At 43.7% G+C, this 18478-nt stretch overlaps 1 protein-coding gene across 1 annotated transcript; it reads left to right on the forward strand.

Annotated features, from left to right (window-relative positions):
• Window positions 1-1215: 1215 nt before the first annotated feature.
• On the forward strand, window positions 1216-4763 carry LOC121583350 (proteinase-activated receptor 1). Its single transcript, XM_041899530.1, has 3 exons — window positions 1216-1492; window positions 2778-3671; window positions 3814-4763. The coding sequence occupies exons 1-3, from the start codon at window positions 1432-1434 to the stop codon at window positions 4233-4235; spliced, it is 1377 nt and encodes a 458-aa protein (XP_041755464.1). The 5' UTR covers window positions 1216-1431; the 3' UTR covers window positions 4236-4763.
• The last annotated feature ends 13715 nt before the right edge of the window (window positions 4764-18478 follow it).

Consider the following 18478-nt stretch of genomic DNA (forward strand, 5'->3'; position numbering starts at 1 on the left):
AAACTCCTGATGCTGACCATTATCAACGTTGTATCTGCACAAAATAGAGGAAATGCATCTTTATACTACCATCAGCAAGCACAACCTTACTAAACAAAACATATCAAACTGACAAACAGCATTCTTCAATATTCATATGACCTCAAAAGCGTTTTAATTTAATATAATTGTTGAAAAATATGATTATCTGCTCTTGTCAAAATCTATGTTGTGGGTCTAGGAGTGTAGGCGTACTGTATTCTGCACCTGGCTTTGTTCATATCGAACATCAATTATATTGATAATACAGTAATCCCTCGTTTATCGCGGGGGTTACGTTCCGAAAATGACCCGCGATAAGTGAAATCCGCGAAATAGAAAACTTTTTTTTTTTTACAATTAGCAACTATTACATGTATACAAATACAGTGACTCACGTGTAGGCCGTTTCACTGCTCTTCAGACTGGGCCGCTGCATCCTGACTGCGCTCTGCAGTGTTCTCTTCTTCTGAAGCCCGCGGTGCAGGTGTGTTTGTTCGGGAGAAGAACATAGTGATAGGCAGCTGTTGTCGCTCTTTTTTCTTCTTTGCAAAAAGATCCTTGTACACCGACATGCCACCATCGATTACGTTGAGAACTGTAACGAACGGCTCATCAAAGGGTCCCATTTCATTAGGAGATGTTCGAAATTACAAGATAATTTGGCCAACTTAATGTAAATTTGCCAAGCTGTTTTATGTACGTACACATAACTGCACGAGACGACAAAATGATAGCACAATTCGTAGCATGTTTTGATACAAGAAGCGGGAGTGAGTTTTTAGCGAATCAGAATGCAGAGCACAATGCACCAAAAAAAAAAAATGCATTATGAAAATCCGCGAAATAGCGAATCCGCGATAAGTGAACCGCGAAGTGGCGAGGGATCACTGTAATACAAATCAAAAGTAGGCAATAACTGGGACTGCCAGTGTAAAAAAAAAGTAACATTTTCTATTTAACAGTTGACCTAACAAGAAAACAGCATTGATCTCCATTCAGTCATGCTATTAAACGTTAACTGTCAACCCATGTGAACGTTATTGACATGCAGCGCATTATTCTTCCGATCGTTGATCCAAGTGATGACATCAAAAGATAGGAACGCTGGACTATTTCCATATTCTGCGTCACGGATGGACCGGGAGACGTGAACTGTCTGAAAGCGACAGTTAGTTCTCTATGCAGCAACAGAGAAGGAGACCGAACATACATACATACAGGTTGACAATATCACGTGTTCAGATCTAGAAGAAACTCTTTAGGCTATATTAGTAAACCTGTTCATCTTTATTGGACTTCATTACAGTTCTGCGAGGTAGTAAACCTGTTCATCTTTATTGGACTTCATTACAGTTCTGCGAGGTAGTAAACCTGTTCATCTTTATTGGACTTCATTACAGTTCTGCAAGGATGTTTTTCAAAACCTTTCTTTTGCTGGCAGGCGCGAATGCGGCTTCAGCCGTTTATAACGGTGAGTAGAATTCCCCTGATGTGTGATAAAATGTATTTCATACATGTGTGATAAAATGTATTTCATACATGTGTGATAAAATGTATTTCATACAAAGAACGTGTAGCATACACTTTTAGGCCCTGCCTGACTTATAGCCATAAACTATTATTTGGCAAAGTTTCATGCTAGGCTATAACGGGTCAGTGTGGCACAGTGACTTCATTTTTACGCACTAATTTATAACCGTCGCAACATACAGTATTATGTGTATTATTATTAAGTGTCATGAAACATTTATAGACAGTTACATATTCCAAAGTATAAAATACTACACTGAACAAAAATATAAACATGTAAAGTGTTGGTCCCATGTTTCATGAGCTGAAATAAAACATCTCATAAATGTGCCATACACACAAAAAGCTTATTTCTCTAAAATGTTGTGCACAAATTCGTTTACATCCCTGTTAGTGAGCATTTATCCTTTGCCAAGATAACCCATCCACCTGACATGTGTGGCATATCAAGACGCTGATTAAACAACGTGATCATTACACAGGTGCACCTTGTGCTGGGGACAATAAAAAGTAACTTTAAAATGTGCAGTTTTGTCACACAAAATGCCCTCCAAGGCCTACCCATGGCTGCACCCCTGCCTAGTCATGTGAAATCCATAGATTAGGGCCTAATGAATTTATTTCAATTGACTGATTTCCTTATATGAACTCTAACTCAGTAAAATCTTAGAAATTGTTGCATGTTGCGTTTATATTTTTGTTCAGTATAAGTCATTTACATTTACATTTTTAGTCATTTAGCAGACGCTCTTATCCAGAGCGACTTACAGTTAGTGAGTGCATACATTTTTCATACTGGCCCCATGAGGGATATTTATGGAGTTTTATTATAGGCCTACATTTTATCCTTTGCTTTTCTTGGCTGATATAACTCTCCTTTTTATGATGCAAAAAACAGGTTGAAATGTATTGCGATAGGATTTTAGAAGTGGTCTTGTTGAATACATCATTTTATTGACAGAACCAGCATTTTATCGACAATGAAAAGGGGATTTTAAAGAAAGTTATTCCATTACCCATGTAGGACCCCTCATTTTCAGGACACACTTCATCCCATTTCCAAGGGGATCCTATAGGAACTTCAAACTCTCTGAAGATCAAACAGTCTCTGTTTCAGGCCCTCCTCACCACTGCGCTCTATGACTATTATAATGTAGACTGCAGTGCTCCACACACCTACTCCCATGTGTGACTGACTCACGTCTCTGTGTTGTTTTTCTCCAAAGGCAGCACCATCGTGAGGACCTTCGCCATAAGGTTAGTCACGGAAGGGTCCCTGGTCACAGACGAGCCAATAGATCTAGACCTACTGGACAACTACCCAGACGAAGACAGTAATGGGCCCGGAGTCGGACTAAACGATGTGTCCGGACCGGGAGAGAGAGTTGGGTTTATAAACGGGTCCAGACTGGGACCATTGGAACTGGGCTCTGCCAGGAATGCTACAGGAGTCTGGTCTTACGCTATCTCTGTTATGGCCAACGACTTCCTCACAGGCCACCTGTCCACCATCTTCATCCCGACACTTTACACCATCATCTTCCTCATCAGCGTGCCCCTTAACACTGTTGCCATGGTGACTTTTGTCCGACGGATCCGGCCCATGAAGCCGGCAGTGATCTACATGCTGAACCTGGCAGCCGCCGACCTGCTGTTCGCCCTGCTGCTGCCCTTCAAGATCATCTACCACTACAATGGCAATGACTGGTTCTTCGGCGAGGGGATGTGCCGCCTGGTCACTGCAGCCTTCTACTGCAACATGTACTGCTCCGTCCTCCTCATGACCTGTGTCAGCGTGGACCGCCTGCTGGCGGTGGCCTACCCCATCGACTCCCTGGCCTGGAGGAGCCCCCGCAACGCAGCCTTAGCCTCCAGCGCCATGTGGGGCCTGGCTGTGGGCGGCTCGCTGCCTCTTGTCCTCTCACAGCAGACAGTCTACTACAACCCACTGGATATCACCACCTGCCATGACATCCAGGACCTGGAGCTGTTAGAGGGGCACTACCTCTTCTTCTTCCCTACGCTCTCCTGTACCCTCTACTTCCTGCCGCTGATCGTCATGGTGACCTGTTACTCCCGGGTGGTGCAGGTGCTCAACAAGTCTCCGTGCGGTGTTGTAGGTAAATACAAACCAGGGAAACCAGACAATAATGTACTTAATTTGGCTAATCTGTTTCTTAATCTTGATTCAGCATGTCTGTTTTAAAAATGTTTCTCATTAGAGGATAATAATATTTTCTATTGTAATTTGATCTGATCTAGGTCGTTCGAGGCAGAAGGCGCGGGCTGTGGTGATGGCGGTCACCGTGCTTGTGGTATTCGTGGTCTGTTTCACGCCCACCAACTCCATTCTCCTCGCTCACTACCTCCAGATCGCTGGGCAGGTGGGTGGGGAGCCGGATGCTACCCACGTGGCCTACCTGGTGTCACTATGTGTGGGGAGCATCAGCTGCTGCCTGGATCCCCTGGTCTACTATTCTGGCTCATCCCAGTGCCAGAGGAAGCTGGAGGGGGCGCTGGGATGCCGGGCGGCCGCCGAGGGAAGGAAGAGTCTGGCCTCATCCTCTGGTTCCTCCAAGACCAGCACCAGGACCAGAATCAGCACGAGGACCAGCACTAGGATTACTAAGGTGGACACCTTCCAGGCCAGTCTCAGCAGCCAGTACAAGAAACTCCTGGTCTGATGGATGGATGGAGACACAGAGAGCTGTTTCTGATTCACTCACTAAAGTAAAAAATATACTGTATATATAGCATATACTGTATTTTCACTGTTTCAGACAGTGCAAGAAGCTTCTGGTCTGTAAGATAGACATGGACCAAAGCTAGGCTATATCTGAGTAGAAAGAATGGATTTGGCTTGTATGATAAATTCAGTCAGACATTCATCCATAGCCAGTGGCCATCACACTATAGGTCTGGGTTAGCTATGCCCAACTCTAAATATAAAGAAGAGATATACATTTCCCTTGTTTCAGACAGTGCAAGAAGCTGCTGTTCTGATTGACATGGGCCAAAATTGTTTCTGACCCGTACCCAACTACAGTACCGAGAAGATATATTTAGGGTAAGAGAAAATTTTGTGAAAATGTAATGGATAATACAATTTATCGTTATCTTAAATATATTTATACAAATGAATTTAAAATGAAAAGTTGAAATGTCTTCAGTCAATAAGTATTCAATATTTTTGTTATGGCAAGCCTAAACAAAGTTCAGGAGAAAATAATTGCTTAACAAGTCACATTATAAGTTGCATTGACAATAATAGTGTTTAACAGGATTTTTTAATGAGTACCTCATCTCTGTACCCCACACATACAATTATCTGTAAGGTCCCTCAGTCAAGCAGTGAATTTCAAACCCAGATTCAACCACAAAGACCAGGGAGGTTTTCCAATGCCTTGCAAAGAAGGGCACCTATTGGTAGATGGGTAAAAATGTAAAAAAGCAGACACTGAAGTTATGAATTACACTTTGGATGATGTATCAATACACCTAGTCACTTCAAAGATACAGGCGTCTGTAGGAGCGACGTCTTTTCATGAACAGGGTGGTGTACCTTAATAAACTGGCCACTGAGTGTATATTATCACTACAATAACTTTAGCTCACACTCATTATTGCTAAATTGTCCATTTGTGTGAATGTATTATCTATGCATTCAGAAATGGAAGCGCTGTTTGACTACTCAAATACCCAAACAAGTCGAGCAAAACGCGTCAGAACAGGTACTACGCTGCGTACAGACACCCTTGCGCACTCAGCGTACGAAATATAACGCATTGCTGTACCACTTCGAGAGTAAGAAGTGCTGTGATACCCCCTACTGGTGTGAATTATACTCATTTCAAGTCAAGGACATTTTACAGCACTTTGTCACAGTCCTGCATGTTGCATTACATACAGCAGGTGATGCTACATACCTATTTAGTACAAACAAGTATTTTGTTTGCTAAGTGAGACTTATATTTGGTATGGAGGATAACATTAAATGAAAAAAATCTTAAATGGTCTTAAAGAAGGTATTTGTGCCATACAGTTACAGAACATTATAAAAAAAACTATGGTAAATGTTTCAAATAAAGCTATCCGATTTATTTGTGTGTGATGATGTATATTTTATTTGTGGTTTAATTTCTTTAAAATGTATTTAAGGAATACAAATAATGGACACAGGCATTGTGAATAGCTGAAATATTGAGTAATACATGTTTATGCACACACACACACACACACACACTGGCAGTGACTCATCAATTGTGTCTCATCATAATTTCAGGTAGTTGACCAAATTAACTCTACAATAACCCCCCCGATCACCACCATTCCATTCCTCCGTTTCACCTGTACAAAGACAACATAGCAAGAGAAAAGCACCCGAGAGTCCTCAAGAAACTAGCCATCTGCTCTGTTTTATTGACCAAACAGAGATGCTAGTGACTAAGTCAAACAAAAAGATCAAACTGTTGGAACTTCCACTGAGCCTGCCTTGAGTACACTGGACCTGATGCAAGACACACCACTTTCTCATTACTCTCATAAACCTTTGCTCTGTGTTGCAACTGGCAACATATAGACAGAGAGGAGGGCAGGAGAGATCAGCAGACAGGGAATCATATTATTTAACTGTGAAGAAATGTTCTTGATGCACTCCTCTTTTCCACTATTAACTAGCCTACCTACTACACATGCTGGTAGGCCTACTCTACTGCAGTGCTGAGCTGTACATTTCCTTAGGCCTATGCTTGTCAAGGAGACACATTTGCACATCCGTTTTTCTGCAGGTGGTAGTGAAGTTGCCCCTATAGGCACAGCTCTAGGATCAGCTTATACCTTCCCTAAATTCCAACTTGAAGCCTAAGTGGAAAAATATAAAACTGACCTTAGATCAGTGTCTGAGGGCAACATTTTGACCTACTATATCCCCTCAGCCAGTTAGCCTGAACAACACAGGTGTGCATGGTCACGTGTCTTATGACATCACGCAGATTTTTTCTTCCCACCTGTTATGAAAGGAAGGGGTGTGGTACCCTATCTCTTCAGTTCACTTCAACGTCGCACAGACAAAAGGAATACACAAAGGCGTGTATCAGCATTCAACACTTTTCATACATCGCAGATAGATCATTGTTGGAAAGTTTTGTGGAAGTTAACATGAATTTCAAGCCACATTGGTTGAAACATATATTTTTATTGGCCTGCGCCGATCTCTGTCTGTCTCAGAAAAATGGTAAGAGAGCCTTTACCCTCTTTCTCTCGTTATTGATGTTTTTTTCCCCGATCAGATAAACAACGTTGTTACGCTATTCTTTATTGCCTTGGGCAATTTATTGAGTCGGATTCCCTCTGATTCCTGAATGCAGAGATTGTGAAATACCCTGATTTGTCATGTTGTGATGGTATTTCCAATGTCGGGTGTGGTTACAAACCTCAAGACGCCAATGAGTGATGTCATTATCCCACATGACAATGGGTTTCTCCAACATTGCAGCCGACAGTGCAGGCGACTTCTGACTGATTTATCTACACATCACCTTGCATCATAAATAACGACTCATTAGTATCAGTTAGTCAGTCACAATTTACCCATGATACATCACGGTTTTGACGCTCTCGAACACGGCCTCAGACGCACTAATCTTCAAAGATTTTTGAGAAGGGTGCAATTGCGCCCCGGAATTCGGGGCGTTCCTGCATGTGGGCATCTGCAGGAACCCCTCTTTATACACTACATCACCAAAAGTATGTGGACACTTGCTCGTCAAACATCTCATTCCAAAATCATGGGCATTAATATGGAGTTGGTTCCCCTTTGCTGCTGTAAAAGCCTCCACTCTTCTGGGAATGCTTTCCACTAGATGTTGGAACGTTGCTCCGGGGATTTACTTCCATTCAGCCACATTGGTGAGGTCGGGCACTGATGTTGGGGGATTAGGCCTGGCTCGCAGTCAGCATTCCAATTCATCCCAAATGTGTTAGATGGGGTTGAGGTCAGGGCTCTGTGCAGGCCAGTCAAGTTCTCCACACCGATCTCGACAAACCATTTCTATGGACCTCGCTTTGTGCAAGGGGGCATTGTCATGCTGAAACAGGAAAGGGCCTTCCCCAAGCTGTTGCCACAAATTTGGAAGCACAGAATCATCTAGAATGTCATTGTATACTGTAGCGTTAAGATTTTGTTGATGATCACAAGTTTACTGGAGAACGGAGACCAAGTAGAGACTTTCGGACAAGGTGGATAATTGTATAATATAAGGCAGTTTATTCAGAGGTAAAGATATCTGTAAATAGCGTGCACGGACCCGTTCGTCAATCTCGTAGGGAGATATCTGAGCGAGAGCCCCTAAACATTGTGTGCTGACATTTTATACAATAAAATAAAGTAGGTTGATTCTAGTAGTTCTGATCTTCTGATTGGTCCTGATGAGTTGGGCGAGGTCACCTCCAGGCTAGTGTCACTGTTGCATTGGCTCTGAGTCGGGTTCTCTGTCTTCAGATGTTCAGCCTAAGAGAAGGGGGTTTTTGTGTGTGTGTGTGTTTGTGTGTGTTTAACAGTGGTGTGTGTGTGTGTGTGTGTTTATCAGTGGTGTGTGTGTGTGTGTGTGTGTGTGTGTGTGTGTGTGTGTGTTTATCAGTGATGATGTGTGTGTGTGTGTGTGGGTGTGTGTGTGTGTGTCCTCAGAGCAAGAACTCGTGAGTTGGAAGAACTGAGAGACCTATGGCGTGGGTGTTGTCCATAGCCACCTGCTGATAAGGCTGACAAGATAGAAGTCTCTTGTGCATTGTATTAAATACAAAGGCCCAACACAAGATGGGTCATGCACAAGATTTTAGTCAGACCAAGCTATAACATTATATATTTACTACGACAAATCCCTCTCTTCACGTCTCCCCAGAGACGTGACCAAGTAACAGTAAAGAAGGAAAACTTAAGACGTGACACAAGCTAACAGTGTAATTGGCAAAATAGGGAAAACTTTATCAGAAGATAAAGTTTTGATTCCCCCTCTTCACGTCTCACAAGAGACGTGACATAAAGCTTAAATGCTGCAATTTGGCAAAATAGGGAAAACTTTATCAGAAGATAAAGTTTTAATTCCCCCTCTTCACGTCTCACAAGAGACGTGACACAAGCTTAATAGTGCAATTGGCAAAATAGGGAAAACTTTATCAGAAGATAAAGTTTTACATTCCCCCTCTTCACGTCTCACAAGAGACGTGACAAAAAGCTTAAAGCTGCAATTGGCAAAATAGGGAAAACTTTATCAGAAGATAAAGTTTTACATTCCCCCCTCTTCACGTCTCACAAGAGACGTGACAAAAGCTTAAATGCTATTCATCATCCAGATATCCTTGGTCAGCATCGTCAATAGCAAGCAAAGGAAACATCTGACCGTTATCTGCAGGATGTGGATCAATAGCGGTGGTTATAATCCTGGTTGTCAGCGTCCGTATGCATGGAATGCAACAGCATCCACAAAGCACTAGAATTGCAGCAAAAACAGAGATGGATACAAGTATAGAAGAAACAAGCGTTTATATTTACCAAACGCATCCATCCAAGAGTCCCACATTGAAGTATCCACCCCTGAGTGGCTCTTCATTTTGCCATTAAGAGTTCAGTAACCCTTCCAGGGCGACAGTCAAGCTGCCATCTGTGGCTGTATTGTTGGGAATAAAGGTACAACATTGTTCACCAAACATAGCACATACTCCTCCTTTTTCAGCCAGGAGCATGTCGACAGCAATACGATTTTGGAAAGCCATGAGAGAGGTCGCAGCCAACTGGCCATGCACCGCCTCAAAACCTTGTTGTGTCCAATTGCCTAATTTTTGAACATTAAAATGGACATAATTGATTCTGTCAACATTTTTATTAATCGTGCACCACCAGCAAAATGAAGATTCAAAACCTGCGGCTACTTGGTCAATCAATTTATACTCATCTGGTACCCCCTAGGGACCCCAATTGCATCAATGTAGGTTGGGTCCCCATGAGTAGGGCCCACAGCGCGCCTGGTCCTGGTAGGAATTAAGTCAGACACATGGGTCACCAGCTCCTGAACACCTGTTGGATACACAGAAATTGGTAGCAAAAGAGAGACTAGTGCACAGGTGCCTGTGGCATTTCAGGCAGTCCATCAAACAGACGAACGCCTCCACACCACCACCAGACATCAGCCCTGGAAACAGGTTTAAACTCAGCATTAGGCGTATAGATAAACCCGACACCATCCAACAGGTACCATACCCAACAATGGTAGACCTTTCGTGAGATTAACACAGGTAAAGTTAGCTCTAGCCACCTGATAGGAAAAAATTGGTTTCTTAGTTGCTTTAGTAACCAAGGGATGAACTACGTCCCATAGTGTACAATTGGCGGAAGGGTTGTCATGTTTCATGACAGACAGGAAGCATTCTGGCGTAATGGCGGCAGGGATAATGCGAAGCAATGGCCGTGCCCCCATACAAACCACACAACTCTGATGAGTCACCCTTGCCGCTTCCTCAGTCAACAAGAGCCAGTTGTTAGAAAGGCCGGAGACACCTGTAGCGGTCAAGATTGCATCATCCAAAGTAGGCGGTGCTGCAAGTAAAATAATAGAATTATTCTTATTACCATTTTCATTAATAGCCTGTGCTTTTGTGTTATTAATATGACAAATTCGAACATTCCAATGGACTGGTGCAGTGGTACAGCTTACATAAGGAGCAAGTCTAAAGTCCTGGCAGCCTAATGCAATACCAGGATAGATAGTAAATTTGAGTCCTTTAGAGTTTTTTGTCAAAGTCAAGAGTTTCCTCCATTGTTTTCCTAATGTAGTAGAGGTGCAACTGGACCAGTCATAATTAGTCTCACATACCAAGTTTGTCCAAGTCCAATCGCTATGGGTGTCCCCCACTGTCATATACCAGTCCCAGTCACGGTAGTAGGTAAGTTCTCCGAAGTCTACCCACGGCACTGTCGCAGTAGTGGTAACATTAAAGGGTATACATAATGTGGTGCTTCTATACAATTGTCTGGGCCCACAGGAAAGGGTGTTAGAGACAACTTGTCGTTTATTTACGTGGTGGCTGTGGCTTACATTCTGATCTGGGCTCAATGTGTCGGAGTGCAGGTTGGTCGGACGTATGGTTGTGGCATTGAATGTGTCGTTAGGTTTACTAGTGGGTGTAATGGGTGTCTGTGTCATGTGCTGTACTGACCAGAGTATGATTCCTAGAGTAACCCCAATAGTTACAATCAGCAAAACAAGGAGTGGAGCAGAGCACCCCAGTCTCTCCCATGGTGGTCTGTCCCTCCTCTGTTTTTCCCCTCCAGTATCTGAAGATGGGAGTCTCCTCCACATATTCAGATAGTGTTGGTGTCAAGAATTTGATCCGAATTTAATGTGATTAAATCACTTCTGACTTCAGTCAGGGTTCTGGAAGGAGTTGGTGCTGGTGTACAATGTGTCAAGTGGTGCCAAGGTGCGCCTGATTTACCTTTGACCTGGACTGAGTGTGAAGTAACCTCCTTCACTTCGTACGGTCCAGTCCACCTGGGATCTTGCCACTTTCTCTTGTGAACCTTGATCCTTACCCAGTCGCCAACCTTTACCTTCAGTGGTTCTGGATCCCCCGTCAGCTCCCCCTCTTGGACTCTGTGTATCTGTTTGGAGAGAGCTGCAGACAGTTCCGTCAATTTCCTTACATAGTCAGTCATACCTATCTGGTGTACATCAAGAGGGGGCATATGACCTCCCTCTCTTGGTGGACCTGGCATAACTCTTCCGGTCATTATTTCATGGGGTGAAAGATGTGTCCCTGCTCCTGGTGAGGACCTCATGGCCATCAACGCAAGGGGCAGGGCTTCCACCCACGTCAATTTAGAACCTGCACATACCTTGGCTATCTTAGCTTTCAAAGTTTGATTGGCGCGTTCCACGAGGCCCTGAGATTGCGGCCGGTACACTGACCCAAACTTGTGCACAATGCCGAACCTCTCCTCCACCTGTCTCAGGTGTTGGTTACTGAAATGGGACCCGTTGTCGGATCGAATTTGTCTTGGAACCCCATACCTTGGTATGAGTTCAGTCTGCAGCCACTTAATAACTGACCTAGCATCCTCACGTGCTGTTGGTATTGCCTCAACCCATTTGGAGAATCGATCTACCATTACCAATAAGTACCTTTTCCCATTAGTTACATTATCAGCCCCCCATGTCAGTGTAATCTATGCTAATGTCCTGAAAACATGCATTAGGTACTGGGTATGAACCCATGGGTGTTTGGAAAGGTTTCTTTGGGTTGTGGCTGCCACAAATGCTGCACTCATCACAAAACAAGTCTGTCATGTCCTTAATGTGTGGGTGCCACCAAATATGGGAAACCTTCTGTAAAGTTTTGAGTTTCCCTTCATGGGTGGGCCCATGAGCCTCACGTATCAGCTCGGGACAGAGATTAGCTGGGGCCACCAACCTGCCGTCATGGCATCTCCAAAGTTCATCAGGTCCTTTGGTGGCTCCATTCTGTCCCCATACCGAGTGCTCATACGGGCCCGCTGTGAATTGTAGTTCCTTTATGTGTTGGTCTGTGAGTTCTGTTCTAGCTGGTTGAGTTTGCAGCACCATCTGTCTTGGAGTGTAGCCCCCAGCTTTCTTGGCTGCTTTGTCAGCTGCGTCATTTCCCTCGCTGACTTTGTTCTTGAGTTGCTGATGTCCTTTGCACTTCATGATGGCCACCTGCTCAGGTAGTGAGACTGCTTTTATCAGTCTCTCCATTTGTGCCTTGTGTTTGATCGGAAGGTTTCCTGTTGTGGTGAAGTTACGTCTGACCCATTGTGGTCCATCTGTATGGACTGCTCCATGAGCATATGCTGAGTCAGTGTAGATGTTCACAGTCTTTCCTTCAGCCTTTTCCAGGGCTTGAGTCAAACCAATGATCTCGGCTAGTTGGGCTGAGGCAGGTTGTGGGATGATGTCTGATTCCAGGGTCACGTGTGACCCGTCTGGAAGCTGCTGTACCACTGCATATGCTGCTATGTTCCCTTCTTCTCCTCTATAGCAGCATCCATCGGTGTACAACCATAGATCAGGATTGGTAAGGGGTTCGTTTCCCAAGTCTGGTCGCAGTTTCAGTTCCTGTGCCGCCCTCTCTTCGCAGGAGTGTGCCAACCCTTCTTCTGCATTGAGTGCGTCTGCCATGTTTTTGTCGGTGTTGACAAAAGTAATGTGTGATTGGGTGCATTTATTCTGGATTTTGTTCTTTCTTTCAGCGCTGAACGTGAATTCCTTGCTCATCAGATATGCTGCAACCCCATGGTGCGTATGGATTTCCAATTTGTGGCACATTACCAGGTGGGCGGTTTTTTCAATAGCTTTTGCCACTGCAGCCACGTACCTGGAACATGTTGTCTGACCTGCTTCAATATGGTCCAACTTAGAGGAATGATACATCAGTACTCTTCTCTCCCCCTCTTGTTTCTGAAAAAGGATGGAAGAAGTGAACCCCTCCTTTTCAGAAACATCAAGATTAAATTTGTTTTTGTAGTCGGGTGCTGTCAGAGCTGCTGCCACCGAGAGATCGGTTTTTAGGAGAGCAAATGCTGTTGATGCTTCAGGTGTCCAGGTAAGTGAGGAGTGTAAGTTTCTTGGTCCTGCTTCTCTCACTATTTCTCTCAGTGGTTCAGTCCTGGATGTGTAGTCAGGGATGTGGGTACGGCTGTACCCTGTCAACCCCAGGAAGGACAACATGCCTGACACTGTGATGGGACGTGGATGATGGAGTATGGAATCTCGGTGGGATTTCGAGAGACCAGCACCTTCTCCTGAGATTTCTCTGCCAAGGAAAAGGACAGTTCTGCGACAGGACTGGACTTTGCTCATTTTGACCTTGTAGCCTTTGACAGCCAAGAAGTCAAGTAGGGTTTTTGTCATTTGTAGACAGAGATCAGATGTGGGAGCCCCCAGCAAAAGGTCATCTACATATTGGATGAGTATCACTCCTTCAGGGATTTTCAATTCGGCCAGGTGTGTCTTTAGGATATGATTGAAGATTCCGGGAGAACACCTGTAACCCTGTGGAAGAACCGAATACGTATACTGTTGATGTTCATATGTGAAGGCAAAGAGAGGCTGTGAAGCCTCATCCAGTGGAATGCTGAAGAAGGCATTAGCCAGATCCACAACGGTGAAGTATTGGTGTTTTGGTGAGAGATTACTCAGTGTAATGTGAGGGTCAGGGACAGGTAGGTCAATGGGTGCAGTGACGTCGTTCACTGCTCGGAAGTCTTGTACCATCCGGTATGTTTCGCCTCCTGTTTTCAAGACTGGTAAGATTGGTGTGTTCCATGGAGACACAGTGCGATATATGACACGAGCTCCCAACAACCCATCTATGGTTGGTTTGATCCCCATGGTCTGTTCAGGTTTCAGACGGTACTGTGTTCGGTAGATAGGAATTTGATCAGGGTTGAGTAAGGTGATGGTGACTGGTGCCACCTGTAGTTGTCCAACATCAAATGGGGTGTGTGTCCATATGCCTTCATCAACGGTGGAAAGCAGTGCTTGTGATGAGGGGTGGTCTGTGTAAGGTTTACCATGGTGTCTTGGGAGAGTCAAACGTTCAGGAAGGCAATGTTCCTCTGTGTCAACTGTCATAAACCTCCACATGTTCTCAGTGGTGGCTTTGGTTATTCCTGGAGTTTGGGTGGGTTCCCACTGGAGTTTGGATGCTCTTCTGATCATAGGCCCAAGGCTCCTTGCCTCAAAACCGTGTCCAACTGCCAGTGTAACATGGGGGAGCAGATTCTTCGCCCAGTAGGTACCAGGATTTCAAATGGGAAGGTAGGATAACCGGAGCAGCCACTCCTTCTTGTCCACACACTATGGTACAACATCTGATTGTTGGTGTCAGGTGCATCATGTTTTCATCCCAGTCATCGGTATATGGGTTGACATCATTGTCAGTCACATTAAGTGTACAGTGGATTTCAGCTTGAGGAGTCTTGTATGGGTGAAATGTGTAAATGAGTTGTCTCAGCTGGTTGAACTTGAATTGAACCTCAGGGGTTCCTTGGCCGGATTCGATGCACTTCAACCAGTATATTTCTTGGGTCAGGGAGAGCACTGGGGTTGGGATGATGGGTAGCATCAGCACCCTAACTGGATGAACTGGTGTGGAGGTAATGGGATCAATGGAAACCTCCACACCCTTTTCGGCAAGGTAGATTGAACATTTCAGTTTGCACAATAGGTCCCTTCCTAATAGGTTGATTGGACAGTTGGGACAATATAGGAATTGATGCTTCAAATTGGAAGGGCCCCATTGGAAGAGCAATGGTATGGTCTTAGTGCCATGTTCCCCTCTAGGTGTCCTCCTTGCACCACGAACACAGGCGCTTGTACCACTGCAGGACTTAGGAATGGGTTATAAGGGTTAGTTGGAGGAGTGGGTGTGTATGCGGGTGGTGTGCTCTTCGCTTCCTGATGCAGGGTCGGATACAGTGGTGCTGAGGGCGCTGGTATGTCACTCATGGACTGTGTCCCCACTATTGGTGTTGTCTCAGTTGTGGGTTCAATCACCACACCCATCATGTCTGGTTTCTTGTATGGGTGTGCTCGTCGTGTTTCCTCAATTGCCCACGTACCTATCCTTAGCTCAGCCTCTGCTCTCTCTCTGTGTTTAGTCCCTTCCTTCTTGAATAAGCGAGACTTATATCTTTCCACTTCACTTTCTGTTCCTTCCTTCACTGCCTCCCCTAGCTCTTTCTCCATAGAGGTGAGTTGCCCTTTAGACGGGGCACCCCCGCTAAAGTAACCTCCCTGTGTCCATTTGAGTTTCACTCCCTCCCACACTTTCTTTACTGTCTTATACTGTTCTTTCCCTCCCGCTCTATCCTGTATTTTTGATCTAGATATTCATTAAATTTGAGTTTTGGGACGGTAGTGGTTGCCATGGTTATACAGTTTTTAGACTATCTTGGTGCACTTAGCCCGTCACTGGCCGAATCCAGCAATGTATTCTTGGCGCTGACTGAGACTTATCTCTGATGTCCCACCCTCGTACACAAAAAATGTTCAATACTTTATTATTAGGAATTATTTTGCAAAAGGTATTATTGTTTTTCAATTATTCGAATTATTATATATTTTCCCAAAAGGTATCAGAATCGCCCTTTTGGAACAATATATTAACAAACCCGAGCTCCCAAAACAATCATCAATTTAATCCCAGGAATTATTTTGCAAAAGTTATTATTGTCTTTCAGGTACTCGAGCTATTATATATTTTCCCAAAAGGTATCAGAATCGCCCTTTTGGAAGAATATATTAACAAACTCAAGCGCTCCTAAAATAATTATCAATCTAATTCTAGGAATTATTTGCAAAAGTTATTATTGTTTTTCAGGTATTCGAGTTATTATATATTTTCCCAAAAGGTATCAGAATCGCCCTTTTGGAAGAATATATTAGCAAACTCGAGCGCTCTTAAAATAATTATCAATTTAATTTTAGAAATTATTTGCAAAAGTTATTATTGTTTTTCAGGTATTCGAGTTATTATATATTTTCCCAAAAGGTATCAGAATCGCCCTTTTGGAAGAATATATTAGCAAACTCGAGCGCTCCTAAAATAATTATCAATTTAATTTTGGGAATTATTTTGCAAAAGTTATTATTGTTTTTCAGGTATTCGAGTTATTATATATTTTCCCAAAAGGTATCAGAATCGCCCTTTTGGAACAATATATTAACCAACTCGAGTGCTTCCAAAATAATTATCAATTTAATTTTAGGAACTAAGGAAATACCAACACCACATGAGGGAAAAAAGTACAAGTCAGCTTTTAGCGCAGCGGCTGCATAACAGGCAAAATAGGACTCGGTGGTCCTCTTAAAAGTTATCAACTAGTTAGTCTCATGAAACGGCCAATCTTACACAACATTCAGGTTAACACTTTCAACATTTACATTTTGCATTTACATATCAACATCAACACACGAATTCAGTTTGAGTTCCTCACAGTACATCTAGTTGAGTGCCAAGCCAACCATTTGCCCGACTATCTGAACTTGTATTTTTATTTTATTTTATTGATTCTCCTCAAGGAGACTCCCAGTCGTTTAAACCATTCAACTGGCGTCTAGTCGGGAGAACCTTTTCTGGACTTGGATTATCACGGAATTAACTCAACCCGACTATCTGAATCTTTTTATCAAGTCACCAGATCCTTCTCTTGTGGATCAAATAAAAGGGTCCATCTCTTGTGAACCAAACCTCTGTAAATAGGCTCCTCACTAGAAAGCCACAATTCAACAGAAAATAAAAGTCGGTCCTTTGCTTGTGAACCACTGTAACTAGACTTCTTCTCTTAGAGTCACATTTCAACAGTAAAAACCTAAGATTTCAGATATCAACAGTAAAAATAAAAGGGTCCTTCTCTCGTGAACCACAACCTCTGTAAATAGACTCCTCACCTAGAGTCACATTTCAACAGTAAAAACCTAAAGAATTCAGATATCTTTACATATATGCCTTTTGAGTCATAATAGATATGTTATAAATTTAACGGTAATCCATACTCACGCTCAGTACTACTGATCTTAATTTGGTTTATCCTACAATACAATATGCAGATTTTGTTTTAACAGGTTCTGCTTACCTTTGTATTGACGTCCGTTTAGATCAGTTTCCTGAGGCGAGCTGGATTCCCGGCTGCTCCTGCGAACAGGTCACCCGTATTTTTCTGATCCGTCTCTTACTTGTCTCCTGTCTCTATCAACTTTTATGGACCGAATTCAGAGTTAGAAAACCATCCTCTGCTACCAATTTTGTTGATGATCACAAGTTTACTGGAGAACGGAGACCAAGTAGAGACTTTCGGACAAGGTGGATAATTGTATAATATAAGGCAGTTTATTCAGAGGTAAAGATATCTGTAAATAGCGTGCACGGACCCGTTCGTCAATCTCGTAGGGAGATATCTGAGCGAGAGCCCCTAAACATTGTGTGCTGACATTTTATACAATAAAATAAAGTAGGTTGATTCTAGTAGTTCTGATCTTCTGATTGGTCCTGATGAGTTGGGCGAGGTCACCTCCAGGCTAGTGTCACTGTTGCATTGGCTCTGAGTCGGGTTCTCTGTCTTCAGATGTTCAGCCTAAGAGAAGGGGGTTTTTGTGTGTGTGTGTGTGTTTGTGTGTGTTTAACAGTGGTGTGTGTGTGTGTGTGTGTTTATCAGTGGTGTGTGTGTGTGTGTTTATCAGTGATGATGTGTGTGTGTGTGTGTGTGTGGGTGTGTGTGTGTGTGTCCTCAGAGCAAGAACTCGTGAGTTGGAAGAACTGAGAGACCTATGGCGTGGGTGTTGTCCATAGCCACCTGCTGATAAGGCTGACAAGATAGAAGTCTCTTGTGCATTGTATTAAATACAAAGGCCCAACACAAGATGGATCATGCACAAGATTTTAGTCAGACCAAGCTATAACATTATATATTTACTACGACAATTTCCCTTCACTGGAACTAAGGGGCCTAGCCCGAAACATAAAAAACAGTCCCAGACCATTATTCCTCCTCCACCAAACTTTACAGTTGGCAATATGCATTGGGGCAGGTAGCGTTCTCCTGGCATCCGCCAAACCCAGATTAGTCCGTCGGACTGCCAGATGGTGATGCGTGATTCATCACGCCAGAGAATGCGTTTCCGCTGCTCTAGAGTCCAATGGCGGCGAGCTTTAGACCACTCCAGCCGACGCTTGACATTGCGCATGGTGATCTTAGGCTGCTCGGCCATGGAAACCCATTTCATGAAGCTCCCCTGACAAACAGTTATTGTGCTGACGTTGCGTCCAGAGGCAGTTTGGAACTCGGTAGTGAGTTTTGCAACTGAGGACAGATGATTTTTACGCACTACGGCGGTTCCATTCTGTGAGCTTGTGT

The sequence above is a fragment of the Coregonus clupeaformis genome, chromosome 15, assembly GCF_020615455.1.
Source record: "Coregonus clupeaformis isolate EN_2021a chromosome 15, ASM2061545v1, whole genome shotgun sequence".
NCBI lineage: Eukaryota > Metazoa > Chordata > Actinopteri > Salmoniformes > Salmonidae > Coregonus > Coregonus clupeaformis.